This window comes from Phocoena phocoena, chromosome 16, assembly GCF_963924675.1.
Source record: "Phocoena phocoena chromosome 16, mPhoPho1.1, whole genome shotgun sequence".
In the NCBI taxonomy this organism is placed as follows: Eukaryota; Metazoa; Chordata; class Mammalia; order Artiodactyla; family Phocoenidae; genus Phocoena; species Phocoena phocoena.
The window spans coordinates 19,028,106-19,055,271 of record NC_089234.1 but is presented as its reverse complement, the minus strand read 5'-3'; the positions used below and the strand labels follow the sequence as shown (position 1 = coordinate 19,055,271).

The 27,166-nt window shown below is 46.3% G+C and overlaps 1 protein-coding gene across 1 annotated transcript in view; it reads left to right on the top strand.

Annotated features, from left to right (window-relative positions):
- RBM20 (RNA binding motif protein 20) overlaps positions 1-25,750 on the top strand; it is a 202,906-nt gene extending 177,156 nt beyond the window's left edge. The window contains exons 12-16 of the mRNA XM_065893886.1: positions 5,420-5,524; positions 6,913-7,573; positions 9,117-9,251; positions 21,586-21,707; positions 25,640-25,750. Of these exons, the coding sequence (XP_065749958.1) occupies positions 5,420-5,524; positions 6,913-7,573; positions 9,117-9,251; positions 21,586-21,707; positions 25,640-25,750 (1,134 nt within the window). The remainder of the gene's footprint in view (positions 1-5,419; positions 5,525-6,912; positions 7,574-9,116; positions 9,252-21,585; positions 21,708-25,639) is intronic.
- Positions 25,751-27,166: the final 1,416 nt, after the last annotated feature.

The following is a 27,166-nucleotide window of genomic DNA, read 5'->3' as shown; positions in this document are numbered from 1 at the left end:
TTATGGCAGAGATTAAGTTCTAGTGGTGGAAGCCAACCTACAAAACTAATTTACATGCAGCGGGGCCCCTGCTGGAGTCGAGTGGATAGTCAGCTCTGCACAGGAGAGAAGGAAAGCTGCACAGAGGAGGTGGCATTTGAGCTGGACATCGAAAGTGGGGAAAAAGGCAGTTTGGGAAGCAGCAAGGGCAAAAGTGAGAAAGGAAGACTTCTTTTATTGCTGATTTATAATATATTAGTTTCAGGTTTACAAAGTAGTGATTTGCTATTTTATAGATTACACTTCATTTAAAGTTATTATAAAATATTGGCTATATTCCCTGTGCTTTACAATATATCCTTGTTGCTTACTGATTTTATACATAGCAGTTTATACCCCTTAATCCCCTACCCCTATCTTGACCCTCCCACCTTCCCAGTCCCCCCTGGTAACTACTCTTTTGTTCTCTGTATCTGTGAGTTCTTTTCTGTTTTGTTATATTCATTCGTTTGTTTTATTTTTTAGATTCCACATATAAGTGATAACATACAGTACTTGTCTTTCTCTGTCTGACTTATTTCACTAAATATAATTCCCCCCATGTCTATCTGTGTTGTTGCAAATGGCGTTATTTCATTCTTTTTTACGGCCGAGTAATACTCCAGGTTCTTCATAACAGGGAAGACTGTTTTGAAGAACCTGGAGCTACTCAACGTGGCTGTATCTTTAGGGCATATTAAAGGGTAATGTTTTTAAGAAGTAAAATCATGGCTCTCATACAAACATAAAATGAATACATGTCAAAGGTATTGTTTAACTCATTAATTAATGAGGGAACCAGTAAGATGTGAAAGGCTGTTCAGAGGAGAATCCAAAGAGCAGGCATACAGAGGCACTCAGTAATGCTGAGGTGGATTTGCTAATAGATGTGAAACTGGCCTCTTCTGTGGGAATCAGTGGCATCTCCAGCAGATAAAGTCCCTTCGCGTCTCTATGAACAAGAATCATTTGTCCTATTATCACATTTCTGCAATTTACCAAGTTGTGAAATAGCTCAGTTCAAGCTAATGAATGGTGCAGACTCCGATAGAATCAGGTACCCTGGAAGGGTACTAGACAAATGCCCAGTCTTCCATTGGAAGGACTCCCAGCAATCTTTTTTGCCCATCTCAAAGTCTTCCACAACTTCCCCTGGCAGAGCAGGGGAAGCACAGGAGATGAGATTAGGGAAGTGGGTGGGGTGGGCCCATGAAGGACCTCTTGTGTGTACTTGAACTGGATCCAGAGAACCTGTGAACTAGTGGATGTTTTTAAGAAGAGTGTCTATGCTCGGAGGTGTCCAAGGGGCTGGTGATGGGTCAGTACCTTGAGAAAAGAAGGAAAGAGAGTGAGAGTTAGCAGGGCCTCAAGGCCTCATACACATACCACCAGTCTGGAACCCTCTGTCCCCCATGGCAAAGGGGCGGAGCTGCCCCTTTGCCCTCCTACCCACACTTCTGAGACTCTTCTTTGGTAACTTCTCCTATTGTACCCACCCTACTTTCACTGGTTTGCACAACATTGCTCATTCATGGTGACGCACGCTGTGGATCATCCTAAGAGCCCCTGATGCAAAAAAAGCTTCCCAGAAAGGCCCCGTGGGTTTCCCCACAATTCTGTCCTTCTAGTAGGTTCTGCCTCTAATAGCCCTAGAGTGGGGTCAGTAGGGACTTGTTGGGGTCCGCAACAGATTGTTTCTGTGGGTTTGGAGCCAGGCAGCCAATACCATTTGATGGAATAACAGCAGAACAAAGAGTTTGCCTCACTGATCTCAAACTTCTCATCACAATCTTGAGAACAACCTAGAACCCACAGGGTTGCTCCAGGAGTCCGAGAACAGGCAGTGACTAAACTTGGGGAATGAAGGCAGCAGGGCTGAGGACAGGGTCCCTGCCTTTCTTATGATATACCAGGCACCTCCCACCACAGGGCCTTTTCACATGTTCCCCTGCCTGGGAGCCCCTCCCCCACCAAAGTCCATGTGGCTCCCTACTCACCGTCACAGTCTCCAAAGTTTATTCCTGGCCACCACATAAAATCACAACATCCCAACCCACTTCTTTTCCTTCCCTGCTTTCTTTTTCTCAGTGGCATCTGTCTCCTTCTGACCTATCCCCTAATGTCTTTATTTTATTTACAGTCTGCTCTCCCTCCCAACCCTCCCCTACCCCCATCCCCCATGTAACCTCCATGAGGGCAGGAATTTTTGTCTGCTGTGCTCACTGCCCTGCCCCCAGCTCCTAGATTAGGGCTTGGCCCAGAGTGGGCATTCAGTAAGTATTTGTTGAAGGGATGAATGACTGAACCCAGACTCTGGAGGTAGAGGCCTGGCATCTGAGAACCAAGTCACACCCTGTTCTTCTTAGCCTCAGTTTTCTTGTTTGTGAAATGGGTGTGATCACAAGGCTGCTGTAGGACTTTAACAAGCTTGTGCTCACGGGAAACCCTGGGAGATTCTGGAGAGAGTGCCCAGTGCTGGGGAAGCCAGTGTGTGCACTGCTCAGTGTTTCTGGGTGGCCACAGCCAGACATGAGGCCCAGCCCTGACCATGAGACCAGAGGTAAAAGAAAGAAGTCAAGTCACTGAATAGGGAGACTTGGAAAAGAAGCGCTCCCCCACTTTCCTGGAAGGGGCATCAGGGTTTACAGAGCCAGGTGCCTAGAGAAGGGAAGCCAGGCAGCTGACACAGACCAGACAGCATGATTGAAGCCAAGGTGGAGAGCTGGGACCGTGGTGGACCAAGCAGGAGGTACCTGTCTGCTGGGGCAGCTACTGCTCAGCTCCATTCTGTGGCTGCCATTCAGGCACAGCTGCCCTGTGTTGTCAGATTTCCCATCTCTTAGAGCAAGACCAAAGTCCAGATGCAGGTATCTGTATGAAATTTCCCATGTTTTAGAAACTGTATAGAACAAAACATGTCTGTGGGCCAGATGGAGCCCCAGGTGTCCCCAGAATGCAGCCCCCAGTATAAACAATCCCTAGGAGACAGAAATAGCAAACCCACTTATGTTCAGTTCAAAGCCCAGACAGAGACCCAAGCATGCTGGGAGGCAGGTGTGTACTTGTTGTTCACTCCACCTTCTCCTACCTGTCTCCATTCTCGTACTGCCCAGTGTTCGTGGAGCACCTAGCACTGGGGCTGCAGTTGTGAGCCAAAGCTAAAATGACTCTTGATCTCATGGAGCTCATGGTCTAATGAAAAACAGCTAATCAAATAATTCCTTAAATGAGTACACGAGTGTGAGTGTGAAGTGCTAAGGAGATGGAGGATACAGTGCTGTTAGTGCCAGTAAGCAGGGGTCCCCTAACCTCCGGTTACGAACCCGGCTGCACAGCAGGAGGTGAGTGGCGGCAGGCGAGCAAAGCTTCACCTGCGGCTCCCGTCACTGGCGTTACCGCCTGAGCCATCCCCCGCCCCCCCCATCCCTCCCCGTCCATGGAAAAACTGTCTTCCACAAAACCAGTCCCTGGTGCCAAAAAGGTTAGGGACCACTGCCTGTAACGAATCAGAGGCTCTCCTTGGTTAGGATGTGTGGCTGCTGGGATTGAAAGGAAAGGTGGGTATTTACTGGGCGAAGCAAAGGAGAAGAGAACGAAATGTTCAAGCAAGAAGGTGCAGTGAGGATATGATAGATTTTGCATTTTGGAGTCATCATTCCTCATCACCTCGGGGAGAATACACTTGGGAGGGGGCTACAGAGCAGAAGTGGAAGACCACCTAGGAGGTGGTTTAGCAGTAACCCCGGCCCTGTGGTGGCAGCCCTGCTTGCAGCAGTTGGGACCTAACACATTGCTCCCTGAGCTGCTTGGTGGCGGGATGGGATGAGTGCCTTGGTTGCATTTGTCTGTTCCCTGTAAGCTGCTGTCACCTGGAAATGCTCCCAGGGCCAGGGGTGCACTGAAAGGCACTGCTCTATCTCCTTTGCCTGCAGGGAGGGAGAGCAGGTCCGCCTGGCGGGGGGCTTTTGGCGGCCAGGCTGTCCCTGCCTCTCCCAGCTTGAACTGGAGGGAGTCTCTTCACTGTGTTGACATGGGCGTGTGCTGCAGGAACTGCCTGGGAAGGGTAAGGGCTATTTATTTTGACAAGGGAGGGCCATGGATAATTTATTCAGGAAGACAAAAATAAAGAAAAGTGGTCCCCTGTTGGTAGAAGCTCTGGATTCTGAGGGCTAAAAAGGCATTCGGAGCTGCTTTGAGCTCAGGTTGGCTCAGAAGGCTGGAGCAGAACTTCCGCTCTGAACACCGGAAGGAGCAAAGACTCGAGGATTTAAACCGTCTTCTCCTGTCCCATAACAACTGGTTAAACCCGTCAGCCCTGAGCTCCTGCCCCGGCTGCCTCCTTGTCGGCAAAGACGGGTGTGTCTTCTCTTAAGAAATCAGAGCGAGAGTGGTTTACTTTGAGCCAACCTCGGCCAAAATTGTCGAGAAAATGCAACTTGCTCCCAAGAATGCCCAGGAACAGTGATTGATTTGGTGGCCAAAGTTTGTCATGGGAGAATGTCCTCCTCAACCTTCTGAAATGGGGATTGGCAAACTTTTTCTACAAAACACCAGAGAGTAACTATTTTAGGCATATGGGCCACAAGGCAAAATTGAGGATATTATGTAGCTAATATAATATAAGCATTTAACATACAGCCATTTAGAGACATGAGAAGCATTGTTAATTCGCAGACTGTACAAAAAAGAGGAACTGAATCAGATTTGGCTTGAGGACTGTAGTTGGCTGACCCCTGTTTTCAAGGCTGGTCAGAGACCCTAATTCTCAAAGCAAACATCTGCTTTCAGTTGTTCAATTTCCCAGACATGAGCACTAGTGTGAGGGACTTAATCTGAGGGAGGGAATAGGAGGAAGGAAGACGGGGCGGGATTGCTAGTTGGGGCTATAGCTCTACGACAGAGATAAGGCAAAAGAGAGGTGAGAGGGGCCCTGATTGGGTGACAACACCCTTCCTACCCATAAGTGGCCTGGAGGTGATTTTTTTTATGGCTAAGACTGATCTGTTGGTGAGATGTCACCATGATGGTTGTGAACCCCAGGGTCAGTTCCCCCTTGGCCCCTTTACTCACCCTCACTGTCTACAGATTATACAGCTGCAAAAAGTACCCAGTTTGCCAGGGACGTCTGTCTCCCTAAAGCCCTCAGGCCAGCCATGAAGACATTTCTGTGCCTCCGTTTGTGTGACCTTGAACAAGTTACTTAACCTCTCTGAGCCTCAGTTTCCCCATCTGTATAATGAAGATGATAATAGCACCTGCCTCTGAGGGGTTCTGTGAGGATAAAGGAAGTGATGTGTGTGAAACACATCCGACAGCATTAGCTGTGCTCAATAGTGTTTTCCTCTTGGCGTGCCCTCTGCCACTTCTCACTGTTGATTTGTTCTGCTCTTCCTTTGGTAAGGCTGAAAAAGAGGAACAGGACAGCATGGAAGAGAGCCCCCTGCATCTGGGCAGGCAGGAGAAAGAAACAGAGTCCTCTGATGCAGAGAACACAAAGTCAAGGAAGGTAAAGTTTGTCCCAGATGCTGGCAGTGTAGCCACTTCAACACAACAGCCACTGGGCTCCAAGTCACAGGCATCCCCATCCTGCCGGGTGATGACCTGCTTGCTGCATGGGATGTGCCTGAGACCCCACCAGCGGGTCTGTGAATGAAGCCAGCACTTCTTGGAGGAATGGCTTTGCCTGGGATCCTTGCACAGTCTTTATTGAGGAAATCTTTACCACATGCCTGGGCTCTGCCTCAGTCTTCAGTAACTTGGCTGCGCTTATAAGAGAAAACATGTGCCCAAAAAAGACTCAGGCTTCAGAGCCAGGCTCCCAAAATAGGCAGCTGCCTTGGGAGGGGCTGGAGGAGGAAGGGGGCTTTGGGTACTCAAGCTGGGGTCCTGAACCTCAGCAGGCCCTGACCCTGGGATTAACAAAACATCTACCGTGCTTGTAAACATTATTTTACTTAATTAAAATGAAAAACCCAGTTACAGGGCTGGGGCTGCCACAGCAAAAAGAAGCGTCCTTGGAACGTGGCCAGCTTCGTGCCTTTCCGGCCAGGAGAGGCAGAGAGATGAGTATCGCTGGCAGGGAAACTGATCTCCTAAAGCTGGCTGCTGGGTCCATGGGCTGCTGGGGAAGCAAGGAGAAAGTTTCGGGAGGGGCCAAGTTTGAGCCATGGCTACGGAGGGTTGCACCCTTGCTGGGAGAGGTTGTTTGGGAGGATTTTGTAGGGACCTTTGCTGCAGTTAACATTTAGTGATGCCCTACTTGCAAGGAAATAGCTCCAGCAAGTTGATGCCTGTAGCGCTTACAACTCAATCATTCATTTGTTCAAAAACTATTTATTTTTCGGAATTAAAAAAAATAAAATTTCCAGAAATTGATCAGAAAAAGATGAGCAGAGATTGATATCTGTTATTAGGAAGCAGGCTAAGTAACTTTCATTGGAATCCTACATGGGCATTAACAGTTAAGGTGTAGATGTAGATCCGATGATATAGAAACACCTCTAAGCCACATTACTGAATAAAAAGTGTGTTGCCCACAACTAAAAAAACAACTAAACAAAACAAAAGAAAAAACTATTTATTGAGCACCTACTATATACCAGGAGTTGAAATTCTTTGTCCACTTGGTGGGTTAAACATTAAGGGCTTATTCCAATTCCTGTGCTGTTTGGAGCCTCATCCTAGGGATAAATCAATGATAAGAGACTTCTCATCACTCGTCACAGTGATTTACAGCTCCTAATTACCCAGTAAATGTTCCCAGGTAGGAGTAAGATTGCTTAGCATCTTTCTGGTTTGAGGGGTCCTGTGGTCAAGGTTTGCACCCTCTTCTGGTTAAATACCAAGACCCATTCCTCAGCCACCCTCTGACCTCCATTCCTCATTTGTATTCAGGAGCAAGATTCGGAAAGTGGAAGTGAGGCAGAGGGGGAGAGCTGGTGCCCCACGAACATGGAGGAGCTGGTTACAGTGGACGAGGTGGGGGAGGAAGAAGATTTTATCATGGAACCGGACATCCCAGAACTGGAGGAAACTGTGCCCATCGAACAGAAGGACACAATCTGTCCAGAGATATGTCCCTGTGTGACAACCACCTTAGACCTGGACTTAACCAAAGAGTTCACCAAGGAGGGAGTCAAGACCGTAGGTAAGGAGGCTGCGGAAATCAGCCTCGAGTCGCCCAAAGAACTGCCGTCTGCTTCCATGAGCTGCCCCAGTGACGTGGACGTGGAAACGCCTGGCCTAAATCTGGATGTTGAGCGGAAGCCAGCTGAATGCGAGACGGGCCTCGCACTGGAGGGCTCAGATTGCTACGAGAAGCAGGCAAAGGGAGCAGAGAGCTCAGATGTTCGTCTGGCCCCTACACTCCAGCAAATGTCTTCCCCCAGGCCAGCAGAGGAGAGGGCCTGGCAGCCTGGCCCCTTTCTTGATGACTGTAAGGCCAGGGGGACCCTGGAAGATGGGGCTGGTGAAGGCAGCCCCTTGGAGGAGAAAGCCAGCCCCCTCACCGAAACAGACCTCCAAAGCCACGCTTGCCACGGAGTGTCGACCCAGGGTAACTACCTCCTTTTTCTCCTGTGCGGTTGGGTTGATCGGACCACTGCTTCCCTAGAGCAGCGTATGGGCATGTGCAGGCTGGAACGAACAGAAGTAAGGTTTCAGCCAGCCTGAAAGCTGGTGCAGAAGGCAAGCTTAACAGCCTGGCTAAATTGTTAGAGCTTTTAGGCAATTGGTGTAAAGGAAGTCGGATGGGTGGCCACACGTTTCTGAGAAGCAAGCTCAGATAGGACGGACTTCTCTGAATTTACGGGATCCCAGATGGACTGTGCCAACTAAATTAGCAAATGTTTGGAGTTATCAAAGGAGCTTTAGTTCCTAAGGATCAGCAAGCAGCCTCTCTTGCCTGCACCACCGAGGACCACCCAGGCCGTTGTTTCTGTGAGGCCTGAGTGAGGGGGCGGGAGCGTGGGAGGCTGAGAAAGGAACAGGCAGAGGGAAGAATGAGGGGCTCATGAAGGGGCATGGGTGGTTCCCATTCTCACCACCTCAGACCCACTTTTCTCCAGCATCTGACAGTGAAGCAAGACTTGTCCCGGGAGCTCCTCCACCTCCAGTGGAGGTGATGTGTGTCTGTGCCTGGCACTGTGACATCATGAAAGACAGAGTTTAAAATAGGCTAAGCCCTGTCTTCTGTGCCAAGTGGAAACTAAAGATCCATCAAGGACTGTGGGGGAGGGGAGAGTAGTCCTCAATTTTCTCTCAGTGAAAATAGCTAGAAATTCATTTTGCAGAAAGCCTGCAGCATTCCAGAGTTTGAAGTCAGGGGGATAAGAGTCGAGGGCAGAAAATATAGAGGAAGGGCTTAAAAATAAACATGTCAACCCAGTGCTCTGTGGTTGGCACGAGCTGGTAAGTGGACTTGGACTTCCCTCCATGTCAAGCTGACCTGAGCTGTTTTTCACCTGTGTGGATCTGAGTCTCCATGGAAACTCTGCTGTGAGCTGCCTTGTTGCTAGAGAAACACTGAGGCCTGGGCTGTGTCTACGGAAGGCAAGAATAAAGGAGCGAAGTGTTGTCACCTTGCTCTGATTGAACCCCTTGTATTTTGCGGTATAGGTCTCGACATGCACTGGTGTTAATGGCTTATTAGCTTAGCCAGTGTTTGGAGTTCATATTTAATAACACTGCTCGACAGGCTTGGGGTGAGAATGGCATTGCCTTTTCTGCCCGCCTCAGTGCTTCTGTGGACATCAGCACAATTTTTGCACTTCAATAATTCTTCTGCCTGCAGAGATGGAGTTGTTACTGAACCGGGAACATGGGGATAGATCATCCCAACCGAAGGCATCAGCAGCCCATCCCCCCACAGACCTGATGCAGCTGCTTGCCAAGTTTTCTTGCGTGTGGCATTCTTTTGGCAGCGGAAAAAGCTCTTTGTTATAGCACTTTGGTTCTAATTAGCAGCCCTGGCCTAGTCTCACGTTATTAAGCGGCACAAGGGACTGTTTCCCATCACACAGTGCAAGGAGTACAGTTGCAGGGATCCTTTGAGGCATGTTGTGTTTCATTACCGCTTTGCCCTGGCTCATGTTTTGCAGATAACTCCAGGTACATGGAAATGAAATCTCTGGACGTGAGGTCACTGGAATACGCTGAAGTGGAGCTGAAACAGCCCCTTTCTTTGCCTTCCTGGGAACCTGAGGATGTGTTCAGTGAACTTAGCATTCCTCTAGGTGGGTGAAATACACAGTCCTTCCTGAGAATTTGGCTCCAGGAAAGGGTAGTCCTGTAATAACATCTAAGAGCTTGAGAGGGCTTTTTGTCATTTTGTTGTCTTTCGTGTCTGCCTTAAAGTTTCTTGAAATTTCAGTCTCCCACAGTAGACTAGATACCTCATGGGGCCAGACTTTGAATGGCACTGCCCTGGGAGCCAGAGCAGAGACTTGTTTTCCCTGTCAGGAAATGCTTTATTCCTGACCATACAGCCCTTATTCAGCCAGGGAAGCAGAGGCCGGCAGCTGCCGTAAAGCCAATAGCTGACTCACTTTGTTATACAGCAGAAACCAACACAACATTGTAAAGCAATTATACTCCAATAAAGATGTTTAAAAAAAGAAACGCACCTCTTCTGCTAAGGTCTTCCCTGCCCTCCTGGCCCCAGCCCTTCTCAAAACAACGCTGCCTTGTTTTCTCTTTGAGAGACCAGCTTCTCTCAGCCATAGATGCTAAATAGACTGTGTCTTGGGCAGACCCTATATAGTTGATAGAAGAGCACTGAACAGAGACGTGGGCCCCTGTCCTTCCCATGCTGGGTAACTGCATGTCCTCAAACAAGTCATACCCAGGAATGTTTTTGGGTTTTTTTTTCCAGTCACTGCAAGTCCTTTATTAGCAAGTCAGTTAGCCCCTGAGGGGCTAGTCAACATGGAGGCTCACCCTTTCCATCAAGTTTCCTTTTTTCCTTTTCATCTGCTTTTAAAAATTTCGTTCTGTTTCCAGTCCTCCAAGTATGCCATTTAGTCAGATTCAAAGAGCAATCTTTCTTTTTTTTTTAAAGGATGCGTTTGCTGCATAGCGTCCAGTATGCTCCAGGACAAAAACTAAAAAAAGCAAATACACACTGACCTTAGAATGAACTAAGATGATTGCCAGAAGGCCCTGGGTTTTTTAATGTTGGAAAATAGTTGCAAAGACTGCCTTTCAGGAAAAAGGTGCTAGACAGTTCATTTATGCATTCACTTAGTCAGCAACCCCTCCTGGATAACGGGGCGCTCCGTGAGACACTCAGGGGGAACTGAAAAATGGAACACAAGTCTCTTGGTATCTAGGAACTTAGAAATCTGTATGACACACACAGGCAAAAATTAAAAATAAATTCTGCTACCGTATAATTCATGTTTTATTTTATTTTTTATTATAAAAAGTGTGAAAGATTACTATAACCAATTTAAAAAACCATATGAAGTAAATATTAAATGTTGTATCTCTTCCCTCCAGTCTCTCCCCCTCGCCAGAGGTAGCCACTGTCATACCCACAGATAGTTCTTCTCCCACAAAAATAGGATCAAACTATACACATGATGTTGTGCAGTTTGCTTTTATAACGTAACAGTGTGTCTTAGAGATCTCTTCACATCAGTACATAGAGAATGCATTCTTCTTAACCACTGCAAATATTCCATCTTAAAAGCTGTACCACACATTCTCGATCCATTCCTCTACTGATGAACGTTATGTTTTCTGTTTTTTTTCCATTATTAAAATGCTATAATAGTTAGGCTTTTATCATTTACCATGTAGGCACGACTTCTAGTATTTTTCTCATTGAACTCTCAAAACACCTGTGAGGTAAGTAATATTTTTATCCCTAGATCACAGATAAAAAATGAGATGCAGGGTTGCAAAGCTAACGAACAGCCCAGACTGGAGTCAGGATTCAAACCCCAGCACTTAGAGTCCCTGTGCCATGCTGCCTCTGAGCTTTGTTGTCTTCCAAACGCACTGTCACCTTTGTGTGTGAACCAGGGTTTCTGGAGGATGACATCCTGGCCCGGGGGAGGGGGGATGTCCATATATATTTGTATTTCATATTCTCATAATTGCCACTAAATTGCTCCCAGAAAAGATGATACCAGTTTTCAGTGCCACCTCAGGTGAGAGTACTCATTCCCCACATCCTCGCCAACTTTGGATCTTATCAGTTTTTAATCTTTACCAACATGTTAGGAGGAAAATGGTAGCTCATTTTAGTTTTTAAAACACAGCTCTATTGAGGTATAATTGATGTTAATGAAGTGCACATAAGGTGCACAATTTGATGAATTTTGACACACGTATACACCTGTGAGACCATCACCACAACCAACGTAGTGAACATATTCCTCACCCCCCATATTTCCTGATACTCCTTTGTAATCCTTCGCTCCCACCCTCAGTCCCCAAGTAACCACTGCCCTCCTTCCTGTCACTAAATATTAGTTTGCATTCTAGAATTTTATGTAAAGGGAATTATACTGTATGTACTCTTGTTGCCTGGCTTTTTTCACTCAATAATTATTCTGAGATTCATCCAAATTGTTGGGTGTATGGATAGTTGGTTTCTATTTCTTGTTGAGTATTGCATTGTGGTTATGGGTAGATCACATTTTGTTTATTCATTCAGCTGTTGATGGGCATTTGGGTTGTTTCTGGCTTGGGGCTATTACATATTGTACTTTTATTCTTGATTATAGTCTCCGATTAGATTTTTTTTAACATATTTATCGGAGTGTAATTGCTTTACAATGTCGTGGTAGTTTCTGCTGTATAACAAAGTGAATCAGCTATATGTATACATATATCCCCATAACCCCTCCCTTTTACATCTCCCTCCAACCCTCCTTATCCCACCTCTCTAGGTGGTCACAAAGCACCAAGCTGATCTCCCAGTGCTATGCAGCTGCTTCCCACTAGCTATCTATTTTACATTTGGGAGTGTATATATCTCAATGCTACTGTTACTTCATCCCAGCTTCCCCTTCCCCTTCCCCAAGTCCTCTAGTCCATTCTCTACATCTGCGTCTTTATTCCTGTCCTACCGCTAGGTTCATCAGAACCATTTTTTTTAGATTCCATATATATGTGTTAGCATACAGTATTTGTTTTTCTCTTTCTGACTTCTCTCTGTATGACAGACTCTAGGTCCATCCAGCTCACTACAAATAACTCAATTTCATTTCTTTTTATGGCTAATATTCCATTGTATATATGTGCCACATCTTCTTTATCCATTCATCTGTCGATGGACACTTAGGTTGCTTCCATGTCCTGGCTATTGTAAATAGTGCTGCAGTGAACACTGTGGTACATGACTCTTTTTGAATTATGGTTTTCTCAGGGTATATGCCCAGTAGTGGGATTGCTGGGTCCTATGGTAGTTCTATTTTGAGTTTTTTAAGGAACCTCCATACTGTTCTCCGTAGTGGCTGTATCAATTTACATTCCCACCAACAGTGCAAGAGGGTTCCCTTTTCTCCACACCCTCTCCAGCATTTATTTTTTATAGATTTTTTGGTGATGGCCATTCTGACTGGTGTGAGGTGATACCTCATTGTAGTTTTGATTTACATTTCTCTAATGATGGGTGATGTTGAGCATCTTTTCATTTGTTTGTTGGCAATCTGTATATCTTCTTTGGAGAAATGTCTATTTAGGTCTTCTGCCCATTTTTGGATTGGGTTGTTTGTTTTTTTGATATTGAGCTTGTATATTTGGGAGATTAATCCTTTGTCAGTTGCTTCGTTTGCAAATATTTTCACCCATTCTGAGGGTTGTCTTTTTGTCTCGTTTATGGTTTCCTTTGCTATGCAAAAGCTTTTACGTTTCATTAGTTCCCATTCATTAATTTTTGCTTTTATTTCCATTTCTCTAGGAGGTGGGTCGAAAGGGTCTTGCTGTGATTTATGTCATAGAGTGTTCTGCCTATGTTATCCTCTAAGAGTTTTATGCTGTCTGGCATTACATTTAGATCTTTAATCCATTTTGAGTTTATTTTTGTGGATGGTGTTAGGGAGTGTTCTAATTTTATTCTTTTACATGTAGCTGTCCAGTTTCCCAGCACCACTTATTGAAGAGGCTGTCTTTTCTCCATTGTATATTCTTGCCTCCTTTATCAAAGATAAGGTGACCATATGTGCATGGGTTTATCTCTGGGCTTTCTATCCTGTTCCATTATCTATATTTCTGTTTTTGTGCCTGTACCATACTGTCTTGATTATTGTAGCTTTGTAGTATAATCTGAAGTCAGGGAGTCTGATTCCTCCAGCTCTTTTTTTCTTTCTCAGGATTGCTTTGGCTATTCAGGGTCTTTTGTGTTTCCATACAAATTATAAAGTGTTTTGTTCTAGTTCTGTGAAAAATGCCATTGGTAGTTTGATAGGGATTGCATTGAGTCTGTAGATTGCTTTGGGTAGTATAGTCATTTTCTCAATGTGGATTCTTCCAATCCAAGAACATGGTATATCTCTCCATCTGTTTGTATCGTCTTTAATTTCTTTCATCAGTGTCTTATAGTTTTCTGCATGCAGGACTTTTGTCTCCTTGGGTAGGTTTATTCCTAGGTATTTTATTCTTTTTGTTGCAGTGGTAAATGGGAGCGTTCCCTTAATTTCTCTTTCAGATATTTCATCCATTAGTGTATACGAATGTAAGAGATTTCTGTGCATTAATTTTGTATCTTGTTACTTTACCAAATTCATTGATTAGCTCTAGTAATTTTCTGGTAGCATCTTTAGAATCCTCTATGTATAGTATCATGTCATCTGCAAACAGTGACAGTTTTACTTCTTCTTTTCCGATTTGTATTCCTTTTATTTCTTTTTCTTCTCTGATTGCCATGGCTAAAGCTTCCAAAACTATGTTGAATAATAGCAATGAGAGTGGGCAACGTTGTCTTGTGCCTGATCTTAGTGGAAATGGTTTCAATTTTTCACCATTGAGAATGCTGTTGGCTGTGGGTTTATCATATATGGCCTTTATTATGTTCAGGTAGGTTCCCTCTATGCCTACTTTCTGTAGATTTTTTTATCATAAATGTGTGTTGAATTTTTTCCAAAGCTTTTTCTGCATCTATTGAGATTATCATATGGTTTTTATCGTTCAATTTGTTAATATGGTGTATCACATTGACTGAATTGTGTATATTGAAGAATCCTTGCATTCCTGGTATAAACCCCACTTGATCATGGTATATGATCCTTTTAATGTGCTGTTGGATTCTGTTTGCTAGTATTTTGTTGAGGATTTTTGCATCTATGTTCATCAGTGATATTGGCCTGTAGTTTTCTTTTTTTGTGACATATTTGTCTGGTTTTGGTATCAGGGTGATGGTGACCTCGTAGAATGAGTTTCAGAATGTTCCTCCCTCTGCTATATTTTGGAAGAGTTTGAGAAGGATAGGTGTTAGCGCTTCTCTAAATGTTTGATAGAATCCGCCTGTGAAGCTACCTGGTTCTGGGCTTTCGTTTGTTGGAAGATTTTTTTTTGTTGTTGGAAGATTTTTAATCACAGTTTCAATTTCAGTGCTTATGATTGGCCTGTTCATATTTTCTATTTCTTCATGGTTCAGCCTTGGAAGGTTGTACTTTTCTAAGAATTTGTCCATTTCTTCCAGGTTGTCCATTTTATTGGCATATAGTTGCTTGTAGTAATCTCTCATGATCCTTTGTATTTTTGCAGTGTCAGTTATTTCTTTTTCATTTCTAATTCTGTTGATTAGAGTCTTCTCCCTTTTTTTCTTAATGAGTCTGGCTAATGGTTTATCAATTTTGTTTTTCTTCTCAAAGAACCAGGTTTTAGTTTTATTGATCTTTGCTATCATTTCCTTCATTTCTTTTTCATTTATTTCTGATCTTATCTTTATGATTTCCTTCCTTCTGCTAACTTTGGCATGGTTTTTGTTCTTTCTCTAATTGCTTTAGGTGTGAGTTTAGGTTGTTTATTTGAGATTTTTCTTGTTTCTTGAGGTCGGGTTTTATTGCTATAAACTTCCCTCTTAGAACTACTTTTGCTGTATCCCACAGATTTTGGGTCGTTGTGTTTTCATTGTCATTTGTTTCTAGGTATTTTTTGATTTCCTCTTTGATTTCTTCAGTGATCTCTTGGTTATTTAGTAGCGTATTGTTCAGCCTCCATATGTTCGTATTTTTTACAGTTTTTTTCCTGTAATTGATATCTAGTTTCATAGTGTAGTGGTCAGAAAAGATACTTGATACAATTTCAGTTTTCTTAAGTTTATGAAGGCTTGATTTGTGACCCAAGATATGATCTATCCTGGAGAATGTTCCATGTGCACTTGAGAAGAAAGTGTATTCTGTTGTTTTTGGATGGAATATCCTATAAATATCAGTTAAGTCCATCAGGTCTAATGTGTCATTTAAAGCTGTGTTTCCTTATTTATTTTCATTCTGTATCATCTGTCCATCGGTGAAAGTGAAGTGTTAAAGTCCCCTACTCTTACTGTGTTACTGTCGATTTCTCCTTTTATGGCTGTTAGCATTTGCCTTATGTATTGAGGTGCTCCTATGTTGGGTGCATAAATATTTACAATTGTTATATCTTCTTCTTGGATTGATCCCTTGATCATTATGTAGTGTCCTTCTTTGTCTCTTCTAATAGTCTTTATTTTAATGTCTGTTTTGTCTGATATATGAGTATTGCTACTCCAGCTTTCTTTTGATTTCTATTTGCATGGAATATCTTTTTCCATCCCCTCACTTTCAGTCTGTACATGTCCCTAGGTCTGAAGTGAGTCTCTTGTAGACAGCATATATATGGGTCTTGTTTTTGTATCCATTCAACCAGTCTGTGTCTTTTGGTTGGAGCATTTAATCCATTTACATTTAAGGTAATTATCAATATGTATGTTCTTATTAACATTTTCTTAATTGTTTTGGGTTTGTTTTTGTAGGTCTTTTCCTTCTCTTGTGTTTCCTGCCTGGAGATGTTCCTTTAGCATTTGTTGTAAATCAGGTTTGGTGGTGCTGAATTCTCTTAACTTTTGCTTGTCTGTAAAGGTTTTAATTTCTCTGTTGAATCTGAATGAGATGCTTGCTGGGTGGAGTAATCTTGGTTGTAGGTTTTTCCCTTTCATCACTTTAAATGTGTCCTGCCACTCCCTTTTGGCTTGCAGAGTTTCTGCTGAAAGATCAGCTGTTAATCTTATGGGGATTCCCTTGTATGTTATTTTTTGCTTTTCCCTTGCTACTTTTAATATTTTTCTTTGTATGTAATTTTTGATAGATTGATTAATATGTGTCTTGGTGTGTTTCTCCTTGGATTTATCCTCCATGGGACTCTGTGCTTCCTGGACTTGACTATTTCCTTTCCCACGTTAGGGAAGCTTTCAGCTATAATCTCTTTCAATATTTTCTCAGACCCTTTCTCTTCTCTTCTTCTTCTGGGACCCCTATTATTCGAACATTGGTACATTTAGTGTTGTCCCAGAGTCTCTGAGACTGTCCTCAATTCTTTTCATTCTTTTTTCTTTATTTTGCTCTGTGGCAGTTATTTCCACTACTTTGTCTTTCAGGTCACTTATCCATCCTTCTGCCTCAGTTATTCTGCTATTAATTCCTTCTCGAGAATTTTTAATTTCATTTATTGTGTTGTTCATCATTGTTTGTTTGCTCTTTAGTTCTTCTAGGTTCTTGTTAAACGTTTCTTGTTTTTTCTCCATTCTATTCCCAAGATTTTGGATCATCTTTACTATCATTACTCTGAATTCTTTTTCAGGTAGACTGCCTATTTCCTCCTCATTTGTTTGGTCTGGTGGGTTTTTACATTGCTCCTTCATGTGCTGCATATTTCTCTGTCTTCTCTTTTTGTTTAACTTACTGTGTTTGGGGTCTTCTTTTTGCAGGCTGCAGGTTCATAGTTCCCATTGTTTTTGGTGTCTGCCCCCAGTGGGTAAGGTTGGTTCAGTGGCTTGTGTAGGCTTCCTGATGGAGGGGACGGGTGCCTGTGTTCTGGTGGGTGGGGCTGGATCTTGTCTTTCTGGTGGGCAGGGCCACGTCCAGTGGTGTGTTTTGGGGTGTCTGTGTACTTAGTATGACTTCAGGCAGCCTCTCTGCTAATGGATGGTGTTGTGTTCCTGTCTTGCTAGTTGTTTGGCATGGGGTGTCCAGCATGGGAGCTTGCTGGCCGTTGGGTGGAGCTGGGTCTTAGTGTTGAGACAGAGATCTCTGGGAGAGCTCTCGCTGATTGATATTACATGGGGCTGGGAGGTCTCTGGTGGTCCAATCTTCTGGGCTCGGCTCTCCCACCTCTGAGGCTCAGGCCTGACACCCAGCTGGAGCACCAAGACCCTGCCAGCCACACAGCTCGGAATAAAAGGAAGAAAACTAGGAGAAAAAAAAATGAACAGATAGAACCCCAAACAAAATGGTAAAAGCAAAACTAAACAGACAAAATCACACAAAGAATCGTATACACACACACTCATAAAAAGAAAACAAACAAACAACAACAAGAAGCCCAAACAGAATCCTAGGACAAATGGTAAGAGCAAATCTAAACAGACAAAATAACACAAAGAAACATATACATACACCCTCACAAAAAGAGAAAAAATGGAAAAAATAATAATTTTTTAAAAAAGAAGAGAGCAACCAAACCGATAAACAAATCCACCAATGATGACAAGCACTAAAAACTAAACTAATATCAACATACAAACCAGGAACAAATCAGACACAGAAAGCAAACCCCAAGTCTACAGTTGCTCCCAAAGTCCACTGCCTCAATTCTGGGAACATTTGTTGTCCATTCAGGTATTCTGCAGATGCGGGTTTCATCAAGTTGATTGTGGGGATTTAAACCGCTGCTCCTGAGGCTGCACCAAAAAATTTCCCTTTGTCTTCTTTGTTCGCACAGAACCTGGGGTTCAGCTTTGGTTTGGCCCTGCCTCTGCATGTAGGCCGCCCTCAGGTGTCTGTTCCCTTTTGGGAAGTCTGAGGTCTTCTGCCAGCGTTCAGTAGGTGTTCTATAGGAGTTGTTCCACATGTAGATGTATTTGTGGGGAGGAAGGTGATCTCCAGGTCTTACTCCTCCCGCATCTTGAAGGTCTCCCCTCTGATTAGCTTTGAGACCTATTGTCTCATCCCTCTCAGGAGCAGGCATACGGTACTATTTTCTGCATTTGACAGGTGAGGAAACTGAAGCCCAGAGACTTTCTTACCTAAGATCACACAGCAAGCTCATGTCAGAACTGAGGATTCCTAATTGGAGACCCTCTTGTTCCTCCAGTTCAGGCAGCACAGTGGAGGAAAGACAATTGGGTGCAGTGGTTAAGAGCACAGACTGTGGAATCTGACTCCCTAGGTTCAAATCCCAGCTGGCTGCGGGACAAAAAGCTGCTTATTTAACCTCTCTCCTTGGCTTTCTTCATCTCTAAGTAAGGGCTGGTAGTAGATGCCTACCATGTAGGGTTATTTTGAGGATTAGCTGAATGAGTACTGGTAAGGTCTCAGTGTCTTCCAGTAGAAGGTACTTAATACACATTGTCTATTGTTACTCATTTATGAAATAGTTATTGAGACCTACTATGCTTCCTCTCACTGGGGCTACATAACTCTTCACCCTCCATGGTCTGTTCCTAGCAGAGAGACTTCTGGGCGTGGGGGAACAACTTAGGCTTGGTCCCTGTGGAGAGCAGAGGGGCAGAATGAGGAGGAGAGAGGGGCAGAGTCCTGCTGCTTAGGGGCTGGCCTGGGCATGGGGGTGGGGAAGGGCACCCTATGTGTTTCAGGCCAGCTCTGGGTGACCCCAGCCAGTGTGAGCCTGCCAAGGCCTGCTCTTCCCAGAACCAAAGGGCATTGCCTGCAAAATGCAAGCTCCCCCGCCACCCATCCCAGGCTTTGCTGGGATGACAGAGTTGTAATTACCAGTGCCAGGAACTATTACTAGAAGGCAGACGTAGCTTTAGTTATTGTACTTAGTAGAGGCTGAAAAATGGGAGGACCAGGTCGCTCCAGAACTCACTGGGACCGTGGCAGTTTTTTCTTGACGCTGCTGCTTCCCCTGGCCCTCACATTCCAGAGGCACCCCGAGGCAGTGTTGGTAACCTAGTGCCCGTGCAACCGCCGGTTACTCAAGGGTGAGTTCCCAGGCGTTTGGGGATCCTGCCCCAGCTTCTCCTTCTTCAGAGCTGTCTCTGACCACCTGCCAAAGAGCCCCAGAGGCCAGTGGAGGCAGGGAGGAGAGTTGCTGGCAGCCGTGGAGTCTGGGTTCTCCAGGCGGCTCTGGTGAAAGGCTGGAGGGCCTTCTGGCCTCTGTGCAGAAAGATTTAACATGTGTCTGGAAACTAATATTCTTTTAATGCCTTTTTTTTAATTTAATTTTATTTATTTATTTTTGGCCACATTGGGTCTTCGTTACTGCACGTGGGTTTTCCCTAGTGGCGACGAGCGGGGGCTACCCTTTGTTGCGGCACATGGGCTTCTCACTACAGTGGCTTCTCTTGTTGCAGAGCATGGGCTCTAGGCACGCAGACTTCAGTAGTTGCAGCACGTGGGTTCAGTAGTTGTGGCTCACAGGCTCTAGAGCGCAGGCTCAGTAGTTGTGGCTCACAGGCCTAGTTGCTCCGTGGCATGTGGGATCTTCCCAGACCAGGGCTCGAACCCGTGTCCCCTGCATTGGCAGGCAGATTCTCTACCACTGCCCCACCAGGGAAGCCCCTGATAAATGGCTCTTTTGAAATGGAAAAAAAAAGTTATAATTACAAGTCTAAGCTGCTCCTCTATGACAGGGTCTCCTGTGCACTTAGCTCTGTCTGTCAGGAGGCAGGAGAAGGAAAGTGAAGCAAGGCCCAGGCTTGTGGTCACACGCAGTGCCTTCGCTTGTCCCCCTCTCTGCAAGAAGCCTCTCTGGCCCTGGTGTGCCACTCCCAGCCCCGCTCTCCCTGCCACCCCTTGGGGCCAGATCTCCAACCTTCCCCCACCCCCAGCAGAACCAACCAGATGGGCAGCAGCAAAGCCCAGCTGAAGTGTGTCAGCACAGGGAGCGGCCCAGTCTGAAGGCGGGATCTGGGTGTCCTGAGTGGCCACAGCCCCTTTCCTTTAGTGCCGCAGTGGGTCCTGCTCATCATGGCCCTCACACTCTGTTCTTTAGCTGGTGCTTCACGATCAGGTGCCTGAGGAAACTGAGACCCAGGAGGGGTTCAGCCAGCTCTCCCCAGGCCACACAGATGCTTAGCCTCTGGTCTGTGCCTTCTCAGACCTGGGCTCTTTCCAGTGTGCTGTCTGTGTCTTCAAGAGGAGAACTGTGACACTCAAACACCTTGGTGGAGGCTGGAGCGGCCGCCGTCCCACTTCAAAGACGAATCCTCTGGGCTGTGACACTGTCACTTGTCTGGCTGTTGGGCCACCATTTCCCTTCCTCAGAATCAAAACGCCTCCCAGAATCCTGGGACTTTTATTTAACGCATCATAAATAAAATGCTACCAATTAATGGTTCAGATGTAGAGACTAGAGAAAGACGGAAAAATGTTTATGATAGATCATCACATGAAAAAAGGAGGAGATAGGATTACACTTAGGGTGTGATTAAAAATGTCCCCCTCCCCCCAGAAAAGGCTCTCTATGTAGATAGTGTGGAAGAAAGTATTTTGATCGGAATGACTCTGGGTGATTTTTCCTCACTTTTATCTTTAAATTGTTTCTTTAATGAACATAATTCTAAAATAAGCAAACAAAAATGAGAGCATCTTTGGGCTTCCCTGGTGGCACCGTGGTTGAGAATCTGCCTGCCAATGCAGGGGACACGGGTTCAAGCCCTGGTCTGGAAAGATCCCACATGCCACAGAGCAGCTAAGCTCGTGTGCCACAACTACTGAGCCCGCGCTCTAGAGCCCACAAGCTACAGCTACTGAGCCCACGTGCCGCAACTACTGAAGCCCACGCGCCTAGAGCCCGTGCTCTGCAACAAGAGAAGCCACCGCAATGAGAAGCCCGTGCACCGCAACGAAGAGTAGCCACCGCTCGCTGCAACTAGAGAAAGCCCGCACACAGCAACGAAGACACAACACAACCAAAAATAAATTAATTAAATAAATTAAAAAAAAAAACACCATTCACTTTATTAAAAAAAAGAGAGAGAGAGAGCATTCTTCCAGAGTCCTGGCCACAACAGCTGCAGAGAGGGGTACAGTGTGGAGAAACAAAATCCACCCACGAAATGTAAGAAACCTCCTTCCTTCTCCTTTCCCTGGAAACAGGCTGATTGTAGTAGAGCCTGGACCTACTTCCCAAAGGCAGGTGCAGAGCATATTATTGCTAAGCCCTCCATCACACTTCAGGGAGTACATCCCTCACATTCACAGCTGCTTGTGAATGAAGTTGATGCTATTTTCTTCCTGCCTGTTTTGCAAATGAGGAAACTGAGGCCTGAAGAAACTGGGTAACCAGCCAAAGTCCACAGTAATCAAGGGCTGGAGTGCACTGCTCCTGTTACCACCTGACTGCTGTCTGGACGTCGGGGGCCTCCCTCCACCTTCCTAATTGCCTACCTGTCCACCTCCAATCCTTCTGCAGGGGTGGAGTTCGTGGTGCCCAGGACCGGCTTTTATTGCAAACTGTGTGGGCTGTTCTACACGAGCGAGGAGATGGCAAAGATGAGCCACTGTCGCAGTGCTGTCCACTACCGGAACTTACAGGTAACCGTCGGCCTTCCTTGCCTAGTGCCCGGGGAGGGTGTGGGGAGTACTCCCTGGTCTCAGTTTCTGTGCGTTGCTGTGTCCTTCCATTTCATGGAAAACTCCTCCTGTTGTCTCAGTCCTGACTCCACCAGGTGGCTCCGTATGGTAGCTGCTTCCCACGTGCTCTCAGAGCATCTGTCTCCACCTTGGTACAAAGCATTCTGTTTGGCTTGGGTTTTTTTGTAACTGCCTCTCCCTCTAGACCGAATGACTTGTTAGTGTTCACCTGGCCCCTGGTTGGGTCTGGTCCCTTTTCACCTGGATGTTCCAGATGCAGATGTTTCTCTATGTTTCTCTTCCCCTGTGCACTATCCTTGTTTGCTAGAATAAAACCCACTATTATGTTCTATTGAAATGTCCGTCCATACTGCAGCTATTATCACAGGCATACCATGGACCAGACACTATTCTAGGCACTGGGTAGACAACAATAAAAAAAGCAGACAGCAATCCCTGCCCTCATGGACCTTCCATCTAGCGTAGGAGATAAGCAAAAAATAAAATAAGTACGTTTCATAGTATATTAACCGTGGCATGTAAAGTATACCCTATATACCATATTTTATCTAATCTAAGGTGCCATCAGTGGTAAGACACACCACTATTTTTTGATATCAACAAGGAAAAACATGTTACAAATTAAACGGTGAGACTCCATCAACTGTAAAATGCATCTCAATTTCAGAACTGTTAATGTGTGGAAAAAACACTTCTTAAAATCACAAGAGATAGCAATATATCCTATAATATTTACCTATACAATATATAGCATATTAGAATGTGATTTTCATATAACTTCTGGTATAAGCTGGGGATTAGTAATGTAATACAAATCATGGAAGATCAGACACTCAGGGGTAAGTATATCAAGGCACCTCCTGTTTTTACTACAAGGAATCAAACTACATTTTTGAGGCACAAGGCCTTGACATTAGAACACCCTTGTGGTAGCAGCATGCCATAATTCCAGAGCAGGCATTACTGTCAGTTTAATTGTTAAAGAATGGCTGCTCTGGTGGTTCTTGGGATGTGAACCAAAATCCCTAGACAGTGGTTCAAAAGTATTTATACTACTTAGGCCAGGTGTTCAGTAGAAGTTGAGAACTTTCTCAAATATGTAATTTGAGAAAGTTCTCCAAATGATTTGAATGTGTACCCCAGTTAAGAAAACTCGGATATGGGCCAGTTCTCTTGTTTTATAATTGAGGAAACTGGGGCCCAGAGAAGCCAGGGATTCGTCCAAGCCTTGGATTTGTCCAAGGCCATGTAGATGGTGAGTTACTAGGCCTGGGGCCAGATTGCCTAATTCTTAATCCCTTTCCTCTTCTCACTCTACTAAGCAAGACCCATGTCATGGCCTGGGTCACCATCTGCAAGTCTGCAAGGGACTGTCCTTGGCTGTGCCCAAACTCAGGTCATTTAAGCCTCTTGATTTCCCCCTGGAAAGCAGCTGTTCTATGACCAAGGAAGCCTCGAGGTCTGGGGCCCAGGTCCCAGCCTCTTCTGGGGGCAGGCAGTGACTTGGCCAGGCCAAGGGTTCAGATTGGGCTACCCGGCGCCAGCCGAGGGCAGCTGTCTACCCTGAAGACATCATCATCCCTCACCCCCAAGAAGATTAAACCTCTAGAACGGCATGGCTGGATGGGGTCTTGAAGATCATCAGGTCCTGATTTTCCCAAACCTTGGTCTTCACACCAGCTGGACTCTTTTAAAATGTAGCTTCTTGGACCTACCCCATACTTGCTTATTCATTCTCTCTCTAGCGTGGGGCCTGAGAATCTGCATTTTAAAAGTCTTTCCAGCAGATTATGATACTTCAACATGAGAACCTGTGATCTCATCCGGCATTCTCGGCTGGATTGTGTAGCCCCCAAGGAGACACACAGCCCAAGGTCAACCAGGAAGGTAGGAAGAGTGAGTGCAGACTTGCCAGGGCCTTGAATTCTAAACCCTGTGTTTTTTGCAGGGCAGCTGACTGCACTATGTTCAGGGCCTCCGGGCCAAACCCCCAGGCAGACTCGCCTCCCCACAGCAGACCATTCCTGTGGTCCCAGGCATGTCAGGTCCAGATGCTGGCTAAGCCCCTTACGCCCGCCAACTGCAGTTCAGGTTGCCCTGGCGCACCTGTCCTGAAGATGGGAGCCTCCATCGCAGGCTACCCAGATAGGGTTTCTTCCTATCTGGGAAGTGGCCTTGACAGAATGTCTCTGTCCACACAGTCACACCTACTGCACCACACTCCGTGTTACACGTGTGAAAAGGGAGGAATTCAGCCCCAAGTAGCAGGTGCTGGCTGACACCTAAGTCAGGCAACTTGTAAACCTAGCATCCCCAGGAGGCCTTGAGGTAGGAGTTGGGTTGTTCTTTGAGGCAGGGTAGAAGTATCCTTCATTTTCTCTCTGCAATCCCGGCTGTGCCCACTGCTGGTCAATGCTCTGAGAGAACCCACCAGAGTGATCGGAATAGCAGGTGGAGTCAGTGCTAGATGGGAAAACTAGACGCCTTCTTGGTCCATTGGTGGTACACCCACCCACATGCCTTTCCTGAGACGAGGTAGAGGAGAAACCCGGCCCTCCATCAGCAGCCTGGCCCAGAGAGATCCACGGTCTGCCCTTCTCCCCGTCAGTCTCACCCACCACTCAAAGCCAACCACAGTCTCTCCTAAAGAGAGCAGGTCGACCCCGTCACCTCAAGCACATCATCTTGTCTGACCCTCAGAATCAACCCTGGAGGAGGAAGGAGGAAGATATCATTTCTCCCATTTAACGGTTTCGGGTCTGAAGCTGGGAAAAGATGAGTGACTTTCCCCAAATCAGACAGCTGGTGCCACTAATGATAAAGGGCAACATTGCTGAGTGTTTATTCCATGCCAGGCAGTGTGCTCAATCCTTTATGGTACTTCTCTTGGACTTCACAGCAACCTTATGCAGTAGTTACTATGTTACTCACACTTTACAGTCAAAGATATTGGAGAACTTGCCTGCTGAGAGGTAGCATTTGAACTGGGGTCATCTGATGGCAAAGCCCACACACCTGACCACTGCAGGGGACTTAACCCTGCTGACTCTTAATCCAGTGCTCTTTGCCCCGCCCTTGGCTGCCCCAGCCATCAGAGGATATGCAGCTGGGGCGCCAGGCATTTTCCGGTTCCACCTCACTGCGTTGAATCCAGACTCCCAGGAGCAGCCCGACAGGCTCGCCGAGTTGGGCTGGGGTCCAGCGGGAGCAGTGAGTGCTCTGGGGCGGGGCGGAGGTAAGCCCCCACCATGGAACCTCCGAGACACTGAGCCTGCCAGCCTGTCTGCTGGAGTCTCCAACGTCAGGCTGCGGTTTTGTCTTTCACAGTCGCTATAGGACAGAGCTGCTGCCGTCCCCACACTTCCAGCCTCCCTCTCATCACTCTGCCTTTTACACGTGATGTGCTGCCTGGAACCCAAACCTTGGTCTTCACACCAGCTGGACTCTTTAAAAATGTAGCTTCTTGGACCTACCCCATACTTGCTTATTCACTCTCTCTCTAGCGTGGGGCCTGAGAATCTGGAACTAGAACTAGAAATCTTTCTGGAAAACAAGTAGAGTTGTTGTGAGCATTAAATGAGTTTATGGAAGAAAAGCAGTTAGAATAGCACTTGGTCTGGGATAAGGCCTATGGATGTGTTTGCTGTGGTTGGGATCTGTACTTTCTACCTTCTCTATGGGTCATTTGTAAACTAACATAGAAGGGGCGGAGCTCACCACTTAGCATGGATCCTGGAGCCCTGGAAGGATCTGGGGAGGAAGAAGAGGGGTCCCACCCACTGGGCAAGGTGATAGGAGAGGGGGCCGAGGCACACCCCCCTTCCTCTCCCGCCAGCTCACCACTCTCTCTGCCCCCCGTCTTTGTCCCACAGAAGTACTTGTCCCAGCTGGCCGAGGAGGGCCTGATGGAGACCGAGGGGGCAGGCAGCCCTCGGCCCGAGGACAGCGGAATCGTGCCGCACTTTGAAAGGAAAAAGCTCTGACATCCCTGCCACTGCTGCAAGCGGGGAGAGGAGGGTCTGAGAGGTGGGGCCTTCCCACCCTCCGGGACAGGAACTAAGGCCAGAGAGGAAGGAAGACCAGGCAGGCCACGTGGCCTGGGTCCGTCCTCAGAGACTCATGAGATGCCCCTGAAGTGCCTGCCGGAGGCCTCACCGCGGTGTGTCCAGTCTGCTGAGGGGCACCCACTCTCTCCCTGTCGACTCCTGTTTCCTTCAAACAGTCTTTCAGTTTGCTTCTCTCTTCCTCCCCATCCCACCCCCTCCTTCTGTGCCTAGTGTCATTTCCTTTTCATAAAATCCAACTTCTCAGGGATTTTTACAGTGTTCCAATTCTTGATGGGATAGGACAGGTCAAGCCAGGCTGAGTCTTCCAAAAAAAAAAAAAAGATTTCACGGAGACTCCTGGGTTGAGAACCACGCCAGTGAACCTGGAGCCGTTTCTCTGCCTGGCGTCCTGTGTGTGTGGGGAGCTGATTCGGGTCCTGCAGTCCTGGAAGGGGGGACCCTAGACAGTCAGTGGGGCAGAAGCTGGGAGTTCCTCCAGCTTGGACCACCTTTCTGAAAAGCCCTGATTTTCATAACTTTCATCCTCTCTGTCGTTCTAGAAGCCCACCAGATTCATGCCTTAGAATAAAATTTGAGGAGGAAAAGAGCCCTTCATTTTGGAAGCTCTGATAAGTTCCCCCCAAATGTATTTCCTTCCTCTTGATTTCAGGAGATGCCAGGGTTAGTTCTACTCTGGACATTGAATTTGGTCTAGACTCACTTTAAGTAAAAATGAAAACAGAAGCATCTTCCCCCTCCGGTTAAAACAGCAGAAGGTCAGGGCTTCCGTTGAAGGTTGGCCTCCCAGCCGTAAATGGTTGGCTTGGGAGACACCAAAACGAGGAAGTGGCATCCGCCCTTGCCTCGCCCTTTGGAGCCTACACTCTGGGCTCCAGCAGCCTCATAGCGGGATGGTTTTTAAATGGTCTCTTGGAGGCAGGGGACACAAATGAGAGAGAAGACTGCAGGACTGCGGAGCATTTGAGGGTTGCCAGGTGTTTGTAGGTGGACCCTTTCCAACTGGGCAGAAGGTTAAGGGCATCTGAGAGTTGACCCCGTGTGCAGACTTTGATATTAAATGTTACGTAGCACAGGGCTCCTTCCCACCAGGCTCTGCGATACTGAAAGGTCAGTGGCCTCAGGCCCCAGACAGAAAAAGCTGCAGGGTCTGCCATCCATTGGAAGGGTCTGGGGAAGGGTGCTGGGGGAAAATGAGGCTCAGCTGCAGCCCTGGAGAAACCCTTGAGAAGGTCGGAGGGGAGCCTGGTGCTACTTCCTCAAGCTGAGACACTCGCCCGGAGGCGGCCGCCCCAGCTCTGCCCCTGGAAGACCGTTCCTGTTCTATTCCTGACC